The sequence below is a fragment of the Panicum hallii genome, chromosome 1, assembly GCF_002211085.1.
Source record: "Panicum hallii strain FIL2 chromosome 1, PHallii_v3.1, whole genome shotgun sequence".
NCBI classification, from domain to species: domain Eukaryota; kingdom Viridiplantae; phylum Streptophyta; class Magnoliopsida; order Poales; family Poaceae; genus Panicum; species Panicum hallii.
Window position 1 is genome coordinate 1957039 of NC_038042.1, and position 15506 is coordinate 1972544.

At 45.3% G+C, this 15506-nt stretch overlaps 2 protein-coding genes across 7 annotated transcripts; both read right to left on the reverse strand.

Annotated features, from left to right (window-relative positions):
- Positions 1–1740: 1740 nt before the first annotated feature.
- On the reverse strand, positions 1741–9729 carry LOC112890152 (mitogen-activated protein kinase 13-like). 6 transcript variants are annotated; one of them, XM_025957057.1, is made up of 11 exons: positions 9388–9729; positions 5086–5492; positions 4826–4953; positions 4689–4748; positions 4135–4284; positions 3627–3782; positions 3386–3523; positions 3233–3306; positions 2634–2735; positions 2268–2508; positions 1741–2131 (listed from the first exon to the last, which is right to left on the reverse strand). In XM_025957057.1, exons 2-11 carry the CDS (start codon positions 5480–5482, stop codon positions 2054–2056), a joined length of 1524 nt encoding a protein of 507 aa, XP_025812842.1. In that variant the 5' UTR covers positions 5483–5492; positions 9388–9729; the 3' UTR covers positions 1741–2053. The 6 variants fall into 6 exon arrangements, with proteins under 6 accessions (XP_025812842.1, XP_025812815.1, XP_025812835.1 ...); XM_025957030.1 differs by lacking the exon at positions 9388–9729 and adding an exon at positions 8762–9347; XM_025957050.1 differs by lacking the exon at positions 9388–9729 and adding an exon at positions 8365–8744.
- A 496-nt stretch (positions 9730–10225) lies between these two features.
- Positions 10226–14795, reverse strand: LOC112903491 (wee1-like protein kinase). The gene is made up of 10 exons (XM_025972791.1): positions 14062–14795; positions 13910–13970; positions 13736–13802; positions 13314–13580; positions 13044–13108; positions 12830–12939; positions 12707–12747; positions 12481–12626; positions 11314–11667; positions 10226–10619 (listed from the first exon to the last, which is right to left on the reverse strand). Exons 1-10 carry the CDS (start codon positions 14445–14447, stop codon positions 10521–10523), a joined length of 1596 nt encoding a protein of 531 aa, XP_025828576.1. The 5' UTR covers positions 14448–14795; the 3' UTR covers positions 10226–10520.
- Between the last annotated feature and the right edge of the window lie 711 nt (positions 14796–15506).

A 15506-nucleotide genomic window follows, 5' to 3' on the forward strand; every position in this document is an offset into this window, starting at 1 on the left:
CTGTATCGGATCGCGATTACTAATTTCGATCCGATTTAGGAGGGTAAATGAAAATGTATAAGGGGTTTTATAAAAATATTTGCAAACTATTATTACATCGCCGTCCCTATCGACATGGCCGGCTCCGACCTCCCCGAACCCGCCGCCTCTGCTTCTCTCCCCACCGGCAGGAGCATCCTTTCCCGTCCCCAGGATCCCCGCCCGGCGCCCGCACTGGGATAAGGAGAAGCAATGAGACGAGACCGCGAGGGAGACGGATGCCGGCGGCTGGCCGCCATGCATGGACTTGTCTCGATCCACCGCCTCGACCATGGAATGGAGACCTTCGTCTTCGTCGATCCACCACCCCCCCCCCCCCGGGGCAAAGCAGCTCGCCGACCCTGCGGGATTTTCCGCTCCGGCTCCGGCCGAGCGCTTCCTGGTCGTCGCTTCCCACGTGAATTTCTGATTGAACTCGTCAACGGCCGGCCGGTTCAACGGCATCTTTGATTTCAGTTCATGTTTGAGCTAGGAGAAAATCCGAACGATGTGATCCCGTCCCGGCCATGTCTCCATCATCGGCCATCGCTCAGCTTGTCTCCCGCCGCCTGAACCGCACTACGCGCGCACGAAGTCCACCGCTCTATATATTCGCGCGATCGCTGCCACGTCCTCACTCGCTCGTTCGCCCGCTCGCTCACTGCGCCGCCCGTCCACCCGCCCCTCCTTCGCCCTCTCGATCGTTGCGCGATCGATCGAGCTCAGCTCATCGCCGGCCAGCTCCATCCATTTGATCCCGTCCGGGCCGGCCAGTGCCGCGCGCCATGGCGGCCGCAGCTGCTCGTTCCACTACGTCGGGTGTCCCGGCGCCGCGGGTGGCCCCCGTCGTCGTCGCCCTCCTCCTCGTCGTGCTCGTGTGCGCGCCGTGCGGCGGCGGCAGGCCAATGCGCGAGGGGGTGGGCAGTGGCACTGCTACAGCTACTGCGCGGGCGCGAGCGTCGCCGGCGCTCGACGACGACGTCGGTCACTGGCCGCGCGGAGGCGTGGCTACGGCGGCGGGGGCGCACCGGGTGAGCACGGTCGGTGGCGGCGCTCCCACACCGCCGTCCGGCCCGTCGCAGAACCACAACTGACCGGTGCTGCTCGCCGAGCTCGCCGTCGGCCCGGAGATCAAGATTTCCGGCTGTCCGCTCCGGAGCATCAACAGATATCTGGTTCATCCTTTCTTGAAAATGCCGGTGTTTGACTAGTTTCAACGTGTAAATCAGCTGCCTTTATCCACGTCATTAGACAGAAGATGCATGCTATTTCTTCAGTTTGCAATTACATATAGTTCTGTTCAATCTATCGTGTCAGTGTTTCTTTCCTCTTTGCAATTTAAGTAAATAAACACAGTTTTCCTCCGTCATATTTTGGTCGTTCTTGATGGAGTGGTTGTTCAGTGAAGATGTGGCATGCTACTATAGACAGCAGCTGACTGTGTCTCAGCTCAGTCTCTTTCATGCACCGTGCATGCAGTCATGGTGTGCTACAGAGATCAACCCTATCCTGCAAACCGTGTTGCCGTGTTGGTGCCCGAATGGCCAGGCAGTGTCCGTGACGGATCTCACCTGCTCCCACTCACCAACGCCGCGCATGCATTTGCATTGGATGCGTCATCTGAGACCAAGTCCCAAACTGAAAAACTGCAGCTGTCGTGGAATTTCAAAGGCCAATCATCCTCAGTACAGAATCCACATGCCGTGTTTTTTCAGAGATAGATGTGGCACCACAGCTGAGGTCTGTTATTGTTCTTCAGAAACAGTACATTTAGCAAACCAAGAAGAGTGTGCACAACAGAGTTGCCAGAATCTAGCAGTTGAATATCAAAAGTTAACAGTACACCACATGGTTCGATTTCTCCAAGCAGGGTGCTTGGGCAATGTCATATGATCTGGGTGGTTTACTGAAACTAGCAGCGTCGATATAGATGGCGCATTTTTTTTTCTCCGATCTTGGGGGCTCCTGCGTTGTTTGGCAACTGATACAAATCTTGCATTGCAATGGTATTTGTATCATGGCCTCTGAGTCTGTCCTAGGAGAGCACCCTGGGTACCTTGTCTAATAGTTCATGAACCACCTCCTCTTTCTCGTCCTCGGAGATTCCATTCTCCTTAAGGGGAGGAAAGCGAAGCAGTCAGTATCTCGCCTAAACAGAACTTGTGAAGAAAAACATCGGCAATGGTATCCTTCTTACAAGACTTGGTTGAAATTTGAGTTTCGGTGTAATACTTGGTAGTAGAAAGTACCTTTGGGCCTTTATTCCCTTTGATGCCACGTCTAGAAGAACTGATGTTAGCAGCACTCTTCAGATAGCTCTTTGCACAGGAGATGGAATCGCCGCTGTGATAGGAAGATTGATGATGCTTATGCTGCTCTTCTTGTGATCTTGGGGGGCTTATGGTTGTTCGGGCAACATAGGATGCTGCTCTTCCCTTTTCGCTGCCGGAGTCCTGATTATGGCCATCTTCTGATGAACAGACTCTCTCCCTGTCACATTAACCGAACAACATAAGCTGGGAAAACAAAAAAACAAAGATGATTATACCCTGCAATTATTAGTCATAGATACTAGTCATTTAATTTAACAGTAACGCAGGGGTTGACATATATACCTTGGCAAAGATGTAGGCTGCCTCCGCAGCGGAGTACTCGCTACTCCTCTTCTGTAGGTTTCCTCAAGATGAGCAAACTGTCGCTGGAAGCGATCAACACCACTGCAACAGGGTAGCATTAGCAAAAAGTACCACTGTGTCAGGTACTAAACAAGATTAACACCTTCCAACGGTTCAGTTGAATTAAAATGTGAAACACTTGTGCAGATCATACTGCTTCAGAATTGGGTTGTATGTGTATACCATAACCATTTCCGCTACTAGTGCTGGTGAGCTGGCACAGATGGCAAAACGATTAAATGAGCCACCATGCATGCCGCCAGCAAAGGCTAAAAATATCAAGTGAGCAAGATGTTTCTGACCGTTTTCAGAAGTACATTAAAACACACACTAGGCTTTCATATATGCTTGCAGATACAGACAATGTTAAGAATTGAAAACATACAAAAGTAACGTTATGATGTAGTAGTAGTGCACAATCAAATCACCAAAGAAATTAGTAAGACAGCGCACAACGAGGTATAAATAGGACAAATGCCTACAGTAGATGTATTCTGAAACTGAACAAAATATGAGAAATCAATAATACAAATCTGCACCTTGGGTATAGGAAGTGAATCTGTTCTTCACCTTCAATGTACTCCTGAAGCATCTGTGGATGGTACTCCAAAATCTGTTTGCTTTCAGAAAATCAGAAGTCCAATCTTGAGTGAGTAATATATGATCCACCCAGAACATAAATGGTTACATACCTCCCGATATATCATTTCTCTCACATCTTCCTTTGTTAGTTTTCTTCCCTCAAATTCAAAGTCAAGCTTTGAAATTGGTTGTGCTGAAGGCTCACATTCTAATTTAGCAAGGCCTCTAAAATATGGATCAGCTAAAGCCTGGACAAGATTAAGCAAACATAAAACTTTATGCATGTACGCTCATCACTTCTGAAATCAGTTGAACATAAGGAGTAATGTGTTTTGCCACCAAAAAATATACCTCTTCAGCAGTAGGCCGATCTTTAGGGTCAAATGCAAGTAAACGCTCTAGCAAGCGGAGAGCAAAAGGATCAGCGTTATGGAACTTATGAGAAAAGGGAATATGGGGCTTCCTCGGCATGCCAATTAAATATTTCCTGGCCTTGTCACTGCAAATCTGGGTGTTCCAGAAATTATGAAGGAGATCATTATCCGAATGCCAATGTGCCAATACAAAACGGTTGTACAAATCATAAATCACAAAGATATAATGATACATGAAATAATTTGTTGATCTGTAAGAGATCCGCCCAGATCATATTCACATCTTATTCTTTATGTTGCTCCATTGTTTTTCACCAGAGTTCGATAAGCAAGTAATTCTGTAACATATATTTATCCGTCTGTCTGTGGTCACATATATTTATGCCACTTCGTTTTAAATAAGTAAATATGTTCTAAAAGAAAATTATCAGGCAGGTGACTGAAACAGAAAATAGTGAAAGTCATGCATACATGTGTTGGCATACCTGGGATAAAGATTCCATTGATGGTGTTCCAAGGAGGTCTGTTATTAAATCTAGTTGGTGCACAACATTCCTCCCAGGAAATAATGGAGTTCCAGTGAGAACTTCAGCAAATATGCACCCTATACTCCAAATATCAATTGCAGGGGTGTACTGCACATACAAATCCAACAGTATTGGTGAAGATGATAGAATAGGAAGATGTTCTCAAGAGATTTGTGGAAAAATAAATTAACAGCATCCAGTGCAAGGGAGCTTCAACATTTCTCAGAAATATTTTCAGTTTGGTGGACACAATCATATCATCAAACAGTGCAACAAGAAAAATCAAAAAGGTATATCACTGTACCGGAAAAAGCTCAATTACATGTTTATCATTCAGCACAAGCTGCTGTGTTTGGAAAATCTACAAAAAGAAAAATACTATATACACATATCGAGCATTGGCATAGCACTCTCCAGGCATTAGAAATTAGACAAACGTGCCACATATTTGGCTGAACATAAACATCACATTGTTATATACAAGTAAGCTTAGAAGCTAAGGGCCAGCTTACATTGGAGAAAAAGGAGCCACATAATTCAGGAGCTCGGTACCACCTTGTAGCCACATAATCCTTCAAATTGCAAAGCACATTAGGTAATTAAAATAAGGGGAAAATAATGGATACAAAACTAATGACAAGGATCTTACTGTCCAAAAGATAGCTGAAGGGGAGTCATTAAATGATGCACGTGCAAGTCCAAAGTCACAAATCTTTAATTTGCTGTCTGAATTGGCCAGTATGTTCCTGGGCTTTAAATCACGATGAAATACATGGGCTGCAATGATATATATCATATACATGAGAAAGATAACGGCAATGAGAGTTCAGTATGAGTTCAACAAAGAATACACCGGCTATGAATCACTGTTGATGATGAGTTAAACATTATAATGGCTTTCTAACAAACCTGCATGGATGTACTTGAGAGCACAAAGGAGTTGGTACAAGAAAAAACGGTGATGCTCTGGAGTCAGGTTATCATTTGCTTTGATCACTTGATGCAGGTCAGACTCCATGAGCTCAAAAACAACATAGATATCTCTGAACTCCCTTCGGGTAGGGGGCAACATAATGTGTTTGATCTGGACTATGTTTGGGTGGCGAAGCAGCCGAAGAAGCTTGATTTCCCGCAAAATGCGAGCAGCATCTGAGACATTCTCAAAAACATCCTTTATCTTTTTTATCGCAACCCGCTCCCCAGTGTGAGTATCAATTGCAGCAGCAACTACCCCATAGCTCCCCTTGCCAATGACCTCTTGGATCTGAAACTGGCTCGCCTCCCCATACTCTGTGAAGAACTCCATGTCCAGTGTTCTATAAAGATCAGAACTTGTGCTAAGTGTTTACGTCCAGAAAAAAGAAGAATGTGCACTAAGTTGAAAACATATGAAAAACCACGCTAGGCTTACGAAACAATTAAACAGGAAGAAACCAGAATCTATTGGATTGAACAAATCTTTGTGGCACAGAAAATATACACAACATACGTTAGGAGACTATTCCAGTGTGGTCACGGAAGCACCAAGAAGGGTATTGCAAAGGACCAATTAAACGAACAAACACAGGAATCTAATAGCATAGAAATAAAACTATCAGATATACCACATGTAAGATCAAGGTTTGGTACCTAGAAGGGATTACCAAATAATGAATCTAATAAAAAACAAATCAAATCGGGACAAAAAGGTATAGGAGTATGGAAGCATTACATGGTATGTCACAATGAAGCAAAACTACAGTTGAATAACCTGAGATGAAAAGATGAAGAATGACATCATGGTACTTATTTTAGAAAATTATTGGCAAACACGGGTAGCAAGTATATTTAAAAAGAAAAAGAAATAAGCACATAATCCAAGGTGCAAAACTGGATTGAAAAGGGAAGATGTTATTTAAACGTCAATGCCTAAACCCAAGGCCAGTCAGCAACTTGAGCGCCACACAATTAGATTGAGATGAAGCAGTGTAATTCAGAATCAGAACCAACTAGATCTATCTATAAAAGTATAGGGCATACTAAATTCGAACTATTTACTGAGGATCAACTGAATTACACAATAAGATTACTTCAAATCGTATGGTTGCGCAAAAACAAGTTAGATCGCACCAAGCGACGAGGCGATAAGCTGATTGCAATCAAGTGGGAAGTCCGTGCACCGAAGCCAAAAGGGCAGGAAGTCTGCTGCCAAGAGCGAGCAGGAAGATCCGCTGTCAGGGATGGGGGGTGTCAAGAGTATCAATGAACATCAAAGCTATGCTAGGGATTGAGAGTGGGTTGAGGCAAGGGAAAGGGAAAGAGGAAAGGGAAAGGGGGAGGAAAAGGGGAGAGGCATAAATTTTTTTGCGATGAAAAGAGGAGGTCTAGTGTAGGGTTCCAGCTATCCACACCATACCTTATGTCGCACCAGTTAAATGTGACTTTTTCTTCAAAAAAACAGAGTGAAATGTGAATTTTACCTTCGATATGGAAAAAAGGAAGAGTATTTACAACAAAGAGAACAGCTCTAAGATCCACTAATCCAGAGGAAATTGCATAAAATGCCAAATATATTTTTAGATTGGTGGCAAAGATAAATTCCATATTCAAAAATACTCTTGAAGCTTTATTGAAGTGCTCCAGTTTGACAACATTGGAAAAGGTATTTTTCTTGTTACAGGATTTCTATAATGAGACTGCATTGGCATGGATTCACACCCATAATTCATTTGTGTAGCACTTATAAACATTAAAAAATGCTAAAAGTTAATATGTATGCATTTTGAATGTATAAGATTCGCCTAGGCACCACAAAGGCCACCGAAACAATGTCAATATGTGGATTTAGTATGAGAAAACCATCAAAAATGAACGAGTAGTTACTAAGCGGAGGGACATTGCCTGGGTCAAGAAATGGAGGCACATTACAAACTTAAAAAAGGCTCTTAGGTTAAACCCATATAACTTTTATAATCTATGTTCTGAAACATACACAAAGTCCAAGGATTTATGTAGTTTTCTCAGCCTAAAACTAATATATAAAAAATTTCAATATCCAAAATACAAAACTTTTTTTTTATGTTTCGAAGTGAGTACAGAAAATTTTAATTTACCAACAATACAATTAAATTAATATTTTCTATTTTTCTCTTATAGACCCTAAAAATTTGCATGGCTCATTTTAGTCAAGCACAATATTTATTATCTAATTACTTGCACTCAACAGGCTTTGCAGAATTAAACCACCCTAACATGCTCAGCCTTTCCATTATCTTATATTTCCATAACGAACTAAGCACCATGATTCATTCTTGGTCCACTGCAAAGCATTCGATGACATGTGTTCCTTTCCCATCTTCTTTCCCAACAAAAAGAAACTATGCAACCAATTACATCCAACTCTGGGACTTATTGCCATTGGCATCTGTCTGTACCTCCCATATCTCATTACTCCTCACTTTCATCAACACCCTAACCACTTTCACAAGAAGATAGTGCAGAAATGTAGTCTCCAGTCACGGCCATAAGACCAATATAACCCTAAGAACTAACTAAGCAATTGCCACTTGTTCAGGTTGCAGGTTGCAACACAGATTCATCACCATTTGTCCTTGCTCTCGTGTAGCATATGACCTGTCTGTGCATGGTGAACCAAGTTGCCCTGGTGATGATATAATTCAGTTCCCAACTTAATGGGACTTTGAGAGCTGCACAAATTCACATCTTTCCATGAGGTAGAATGCCCTCTCTAGTAATCACTTGAGCTTCTATGGATCAGGCATGCTCAATTGTGAAAAGCATGCACCACCGCTCAATATGCACCACTCCATGGCACAAAAGAGGAGATTTTGAGCATAAGGCTAGTCGATAAGACATTTGAAGAAACAATTCAACAGATGTTAATATAGGGAGAATTTAAGGAAATGGACATACCAGAATCTAAAAAAGAAAACAAATAAACGTATAAAACTAGAAGGAAAGCAAGAACAACGAACAAGTACCGAATATTAAACTCGCTCAATAACAAAAGAGTCAAAATGAAGGGCTAGTAGTGAAAGAAAACATACATGTAATAGAGAATTGAACTGCGCCGATCAAGTAATCATACAGCATGATGAGCAATGCACCGATAAAACTTCATATGTGAGCACACAAAAGCCAAACGGCTGCACAAGCTTGTGCAGGAAATTGGCTGAACCATAGCAGTACCTTCTTTAAAAGAAGGCCTCCTGGATGCTCGGATTCACCAGCAAAATAAACGAGGAAGCGAGTAAAACAACAGAAGGCCAGTAGCTATCACGTTTTCCTTATAACATCATGTCCCGGCCTAATAAAAAATGTAATCCTTCGAAAGTCAAACTTATCGATTTAAAAAGGAACTGGCTCCACGGTGCAAGGCAAGACATCTTATCAGTGGAATTAGCCAAGAACATCAGAAAGACAAGGACACCTGCGCTTTCGCAGGACAATCCAAGCAAAAAGTCAGAAGGGAATTAGTACGGCAGGGAGTTATAATAAAGCACCAAATACGTTTGACTTGATGATAAAGTATAATACAGAAGATAAACGGGCACGAGTTCCAGAGAAGGATGGGAGAAAAATGCACCTTCCTGGAGCAAGCAACGGCCAAGAGCAATCCAGATGAGGTCGCATGGTCAGAAACGAACACTTATCAGAACAGACACTCCAGTGGAATGATTCCCACGGCACACATGACTATCAAAACTGAAAAGAATATATTCAAGCAAATGGACAGGACGAGCAGAGTGTGGCGGGCAAAAGTCGTATCGTTTCAGAATACCCACACCAGAAGCCACCTAACGAGCAGCAACACCGCTATAGCCAGATTGGAGAGCCTCAGGAATTCCACTCGTGGTGAATTGTTAGAGGAAAATAAGGGGCGAGAGGACAGGTGTGCGATCCTGGATTCTGGTGAGAAAGAAAGGAAAGCTCCAATTGGTATCCCTCACTCGTCAGCCATGGACGGCCAAAAGGGCAAACACTTTCGCTTTTAACATTGTAGAAATTGGTAACGCGTCGCCTCCTTCACCAGCAGTGCTGCAGTAGGTGTGGAACAAAGAGCCCACCCACGAAAAATAGCGCAGAGCCCAGCAGTCAAAAGAAATCGAGAAGGATTGGAAGGAGAAATCAAGCACTGTTAACCCGTGAAACACGCGAGCTCATTGGGGTTGAGTTGGCCATTGACCCCGTCGTGATGGGAATGGGACTGACCTTGCTGAGCTGCTCGTCCAGTAGCGGCGGGGGCGCCATCTCGCGCTTGGGCTGTGGGATGCCGGGACGGGGGCGAGGCCCGGAGTCCTAGACCCCTTCGCTTTCGGATGGCGCGGTCATCAGGGACGATGACGCCGGCGGCTGCGGCCGCGAGCGAACGTCCACCCCGGAGGCGGAGACGGGGCTGCGGACGCCGTAGACGAGTGCCCCACCTCCCCTCGCCATGGCGCCGCCAGGGCGACGGCAAGCGGCGGCGGAGACCGCTCTCGTCGCCGTCGCTCCAGTCCCATAGGTGGCGGCTCGCAGACACAGAACTGAGAGGTCGGTGCGGTCTTTGCCGCGGAATCGAGGCGCGTTAAATAGTTGATGAACGGACGCGATTCGATGATGAAAGTACAAGGAGCATTCCACAGGAATTTTTAGTAAAACTATTTTCTGAAAACCAAAGCATTCAGTAAGGTCTGAGAAATAAATAAATATTTCCTGTTCCAAATTATCAATCATTTTGATTAATCTAGATAAATATACATGAATCTAAATTTGCCAAAACAACCTGTAGTTTGGAATGGAGCAAGTATTTCAGTAAAAACAGTTTAAAACACAGCATTTCATATGAAACATAGGGAGGATTGAAGATCATATATGCGACCAAGTTCAACCAAAGTACTAAAAGGGATTAGTGAAAACCCCGTTTACTTCCTAAAAATAGGATGAGTATTAGTGCACATATTTAATCCGCCAGTCGTCCTAGATTAGACGGCAAAAATAGGATGAGTCAGGCATGCATATAAGCACAGCGCATGGTCAATTCTTCCAGCACAAAAGCCAAGCACAGCCATGACAAAAGAATATCAGCAACCAAAGGATGGTAGCCTTAACAAATGACACAGCCATAACTTACAAGCACTACTCAGGTTCCAGTGGTTAAGATCGGATCACCGCTTGGTTTCAAAAGTATCTATACAACATTAGATCAGGGCAGGCATGTTGGCCATCACTGGGAGAAAACCGATTCGAGTTGAATTGTTCAGAGAGTCATGTCGATAGATATACAAAATTTGGGAACAGCTGACGAATGGCAGCTGAGCCCACTTGCTCTCTTGCTGGTGGGATCTGATGGGACAGCAGCGTTTCTACTTCTTCGCCGGGACCTTGCGGAGCTTCTCAAAAGCGGGGTGTCTCAGGATCTCCTTTGCTGAAGGCCGCCTCACCGGATCAGGATCCATCATGGACTGGAAAATGGGCAGAATAGAATATTTAGGATCATTTTTCGCCTGCTACAGCTGTGAAAAATAAAAGTTTCTGCACTACAGTATGCATGCAAAGTTAGGGTGCCAAAGTTTCTTAAAGTTGTAGTGTGAGCAGCAAACAAAATTCTCCAAAGTTGTAACTCAGCATACAAAATTCAAGATAATAGCTCTAATATTGTGTACCCAGAGTCCCAGATAAGCATGGTAGAAATGCAATTTCACTATCAACTAGCTGATAGCTGTCTCAGCTATAGAACAAAGTACTAAAATTTGCGCAAAAAAAATAAGCTACTGAAAAGAGATCCAGCAGTAAATCCCTTTAGATCCAAAGACTACATATTCTACTACTGTTTCATCAGTTGGGTATTGGAACTTGGGGAAGTATTAAGTGCCATATGCTTGGGAAGCATTTGCTTGTTGTCATGAATAACAGTAGCAATTCAACAAAAGAATCAAAAGTAACAATCCAAACATCAATATTAGAGAACAGGAACATTGTTTGCCTTTGTGTGTAAAATAAGGGTATGAGTATGAAGTGATGCTCAATTTGTTAGGGATAGAATTTCCATCCAAAGAAATTGATCTCATGGAATAGTATCGTTGGTCACCATTCTGCATATATAAAAGGAAACCAAAAAAAAAAGAACTGGAAAGGAGAAGACATATGATGTTATACCTTAATTAAACTCTGAAACTGCATTGGGCACCCTGGAAGTAATGTGATCTTGCCCTCTCTAAGACTTGTAAAGTGAGGCCCAGACTCTGGAAGCGGGGTGCCTCTTATAAGCTCATAGATGGCCGCCCCAAGAGAAAAGATGTCAACCTTGTCAAGATGCTCATACTTATCATTCAGCATTTCTGGAGGCATATAACGTGAATCTCCATCTTCAATTGCCAAACTCCGGTTAATAAGTGTAGCACAACCAAAATCTCCAAGCTTATAGATACCATTTCTGAAATATATGTTATCAGGCTTCACGTCAAGGTGTGCTATGCCATGTTCATGAATGAAATCCAAGCCTTCGCAGATCTTCAATTTCACAAAGTTTATTATTAACATTTTAACCAAGATAGACATGAAAAATAAAAGGAAAATGTTTTCTGGTGAAGTAAAGAAGATATGATTAGAATGGTTAGCACTGAAGAAATTTGGAGAGGTTAAAAAACAGAAACATTACTAATTTATGTCTAACAGAACATGATTAGAAGCATTAATGCCTACTGCTGAATGAACTCCAGAGAGGTTGAGAAAGGAAAGGTTACTAATTCATGTCTAACAGGACATAGGCTTACACATTCCTAATTGATATAAATAATTTTGAAGTGGATCTCTCCCACTCTAAAGCTTGCACAAGTAGAACATATTTTGACTTTGTAGCTGTAGAACATACACCACAAAACTAGCATGCGCCCTATATTTCTTGGCATCTTCACAAGTTCACATGGATTCAACTTGGTATATGTTCAACAAGCTGGAGTGGTAGACTTAACTATAACATCAAACTGGGGAATTTATCGATCCAACGCCTCTTTAATTCAACCTAGCAGTTAGGACAATGAAATGTGATTCTCTCCTATTCTAATTTCATTGCAACAGTCTTGCAACTAGCATGATTAGTTCCAGAAGATGTTCGTTCTCTGAACCAAAATGGACATACTCAAATGAATAAATGTGCATAGAAGCTAACATAAGTGGATTGCAGCTGAGATGGTGAACATGCTAATGAGTAGTTCCATGTTTCTAAAAAGTTGCTCAGGACAGATTACAACAGTAAGTCTCAGGCTTGTGATCAAGAAGGAATAGAATTGGTAAACGACAACTTAGTAATTCAAAGTCTCAAACCTGACACAACAGTTCCAATGCTTCCCCACACTTTAGTGGCTGGTTTCGATTCATAGATAGACAGCGATCACATAGTTCCATCTGAATATAAAGTTGCTCATTCTCAAACCAAGAGGTGAAATATCGAACTATGTTCTCATGAGAACCTGGAAAGACATGCTACAGATGTTAGACCATCCTAGCAAATGCAGCTGAAAACGAAGAAGAAAAAAGTTTATCGAGCCACCTAAGGCTGCCATAGCTTGGACTTCCTTCACTGCTTGCCTCCTGCATTGAAGATGTAGTTATGCAATTTTAGTCGATGGGCAATCCTAGTCCTAGTGAAGCACTAACACTGCTATTAAATTACCTTTCCATGTCATTATGCAATTGTTTGATGCTCCGCTTCACTGCATACAAGCACCCATCTATCCTGTTCAGAACTTTGAACACAACACTGAAGTTCCCATGACCAATTTTCTGGGAATTAAGCATGTCACTACATCAGTGAATAAAACCACCCATCAAAGTGGACGAGTGCAGCTTGAACATGAACATGCATGTAATTATAATTCAGGGTATACCTCAATTTCATGAAAATCAGTCCGGTAGCGTGAAAGACCATTGCCACCAATTGAAGGAGAAAACCCTTTGTACAATAAACAAAAGAAACTATTTAGATCTGTTTGAGTATTCATTATAATTATGTAGAGATATCAATATTTTTTGTTATGTCGAGGCAGAAAATATATGCAGTAGTTACATATTTAGACGTCCAAGCAACTGAAGCATAGCGCACAGATGCATGATTAATGTACATACTTTTGAACTGTTTTGGTAGCATGAAATGATACCTGCTGAGTTGCACTGCCTCCCACCGTAAACATGATCATCTATACATGGATCTGTATTCAGATACGGATTCTTGATGCATGGTGGAGGCATCACCCGGCAGCGCAGAGCCACTGCCGACTGTGAAACATAACCACCCCTCGTATGCAATGCAGGTTGCATCAGCTTGTCTTCCTCCGAATCATCTCGAATCAGACTGTCAAACTGGACTGGAGTAATCTGCTGGTCGAAAGAGAAGTCTGTGGATTCCAGGCCTTTGGATGAACAATCTGCAAGTATCGGTATTCACCCACTTATGATGGAATATGGAAACAGAAAAAGGCCCATCAATTCATGAGTACACAACAATTACTGATTATAGTCAGATTAGGTTTCACACTCCAATCAATCAGTAATCAGTCTGAGGGGTGGAAGTCTCACTCACCGGTTCTGTACCTCTTGCTTCGAGGATTCGCTGACTTCTCCGGAGATTTGGGGCAAGGGATGTTCTCCTGCACAAAACCATTACAGCAGTTATGGAAAAATGGGGCTCAGCACATCACACTGTCACTGCATTGCCATACGCACACTCAAAAAGAGAAAATCTCATCTTCCCCACCTTATCATCATCAAATTCATTGGTCACCTGCGGCATCTCCGGCGTGATGTAGTCTGGGGTGCTGCAAAACATCGAGAAGTGGAATAGGGTTAATCTGAGACTGAGACCACATTGTCAGAGCGGACCAACATTGAGCTCGAATCGGAACCGACCAGAAGAAATCCTGGCTGAGGATGCAGCAGTCTTTCTCCTCCATGGGCTCGTCCGCGTCCATCGGCGAGGCCTGCGGCAGCAGCGGCGGCTGCTGCTGCTGCTGAGGAAGCGAAGGCGGCGGCAGGGACAGGTCAAAGCGGGAGCCGTCTTCGTCCTCCTCCTCCAGGAGCGCCTCGAAGGGCGTGAGCCCAGAGGCTGGGGCGCCTGGGCAGCGGTCGGAGAGGAATGAGATGAGGGAGACGTGCTCCAGCTGCAGCGAGAGCTCCCCGGACGGCGAGCTCCCCTCGGCCGCCGCCGCGCGTTTCGCCTTCACAGCCGAGGCCGCGGGGCCCGCGCGGGGCCGCGCCTTCCCGCCGCGCGGCCGCGGGGTCTTCGTCCTCAGCATCGCCCCCCGGCGGCGGCCCGCGAGCGAGGGAGGGATCTAACGATCTCCCGCCGCGCCTCCCAGCGATCCGCCCTTGTCGCCTTGCGGATCCCGACTCCTCCCTCGCGGCCGCGCCGCGCGGGGGTCGGGGGATTCGAGGCGGCGAGGGCGGAGGGCTCGCTCGTGGGGATGCGGAGATGGGTGGGGAGTGAGAAAAGGGGGAAGAGCAGCGGAGGGATAAATAATTGGGGGAAAAATTGAAATGCGTGGGTGCGCAGCTGTGCTGGTGGACTTGGCGGGAGGAGGCGGGGGAGAGGAAATGGAAAGCCATTACTCCATCTCGCCGCCTCGGTTCTGCCCCCCGGTCGGAATGCGTGCTGTCGGCCCGGGTAGCCCATCTCTTTCTTGATTTGGAACTTGGGCTGCCCACTGGGCCGGCCCAGCAGTCGGGCTGCGAACAGTAGCATTCCGCACACGGAACAGAAGTCACAGACATGCTAAGCACTCATCAGACAGAATCAGGCCCGCGGTCGCTCACGCGTTGTATAGCACGAGCGCCGTCTTCCGCGCGGGGCCCACGCTGCAGGGACCCCCGCGAGGCCCGGTCGCGAGGCCGGGGATGCTAGGAGTCACGCGGCCTACTGCAGGATGAGGAGCCGTACGAGCCGCGCGACGTCGCTGCCGGGTGGGCCCGAGCTTATGTTCTTCTTTTTTTCTCGCGCAGCGGCGGCCGGAGCTCGGGGAGAGAACTGCCGGGGCTTATGGTGGCTGACGGCCTTAGAGAAGAAGTTGGGAACGGTAGGGATGACCGGTGACGAGTTTGGTGGACGGCGCGGCGAGGTGGCGGGAGCCGCCGACCACCAGCGATCGAGTAGACAACCGGTGGATTAAGATTAGGATCGGGCGTAGCAGCTCGATGACGGTGGCGAGTTGCAGGGCGGCGTCTCCCGCTGCGGCCGCTACCGGAGACAAGAAACGTTGGCGGCGGTGGGGGCGGAGACGGAGCCGTGGTGGACCTTTTTGATGCGACTGCGTTGCTGCGCGTAGCACCCGGACAAGCAGGGACAGGGAGGCGGCGCG

Coding starts and splice junctions, on each gene's coding strand:
- LOC112890152 (XM_025957030.1), bottom strand. CDS start 8,808: ATGCGACCTCATCTGGATTGCTCTTGGCCGTTGCTTGCTCCAGGAAG. Junction 4,954..5,085: donor TCTCAAGTACATCCATGCAG/GTTTGTTAGAAA, acceptor ATATCATTGCAG/CCCATGTATTTCATCGTGAT. Junction 2,509..2,633: donor CAGCCTACATCTTTGCCAAG/GTATATATGTCA, acceptor TTAATGTGACAG/GGAGAGAGTCTGTTCATCAG.
- LOC112903491 (XM_025972791.1), bottom strand. CDS start 14,447: ATGCTGAGGACGAAGACCCCGCGGCCGCGCGGCGGGAAGGCGCGGCCC. Junction 12,748..12,829: donor TTGCATAATGACATGGAAAG/GTAATTTAATAG, acceptor TCTTCAATGCAG/GAGGCAAGCAGTGAAGGAAG. Junction 11,668..12,480: donor CATTGGAACTGTTGTGTCAG/GTTTGAGACTTT, acceptor GTGAAATTGAAG/ATCTGCGAAGGCTTGGATTT.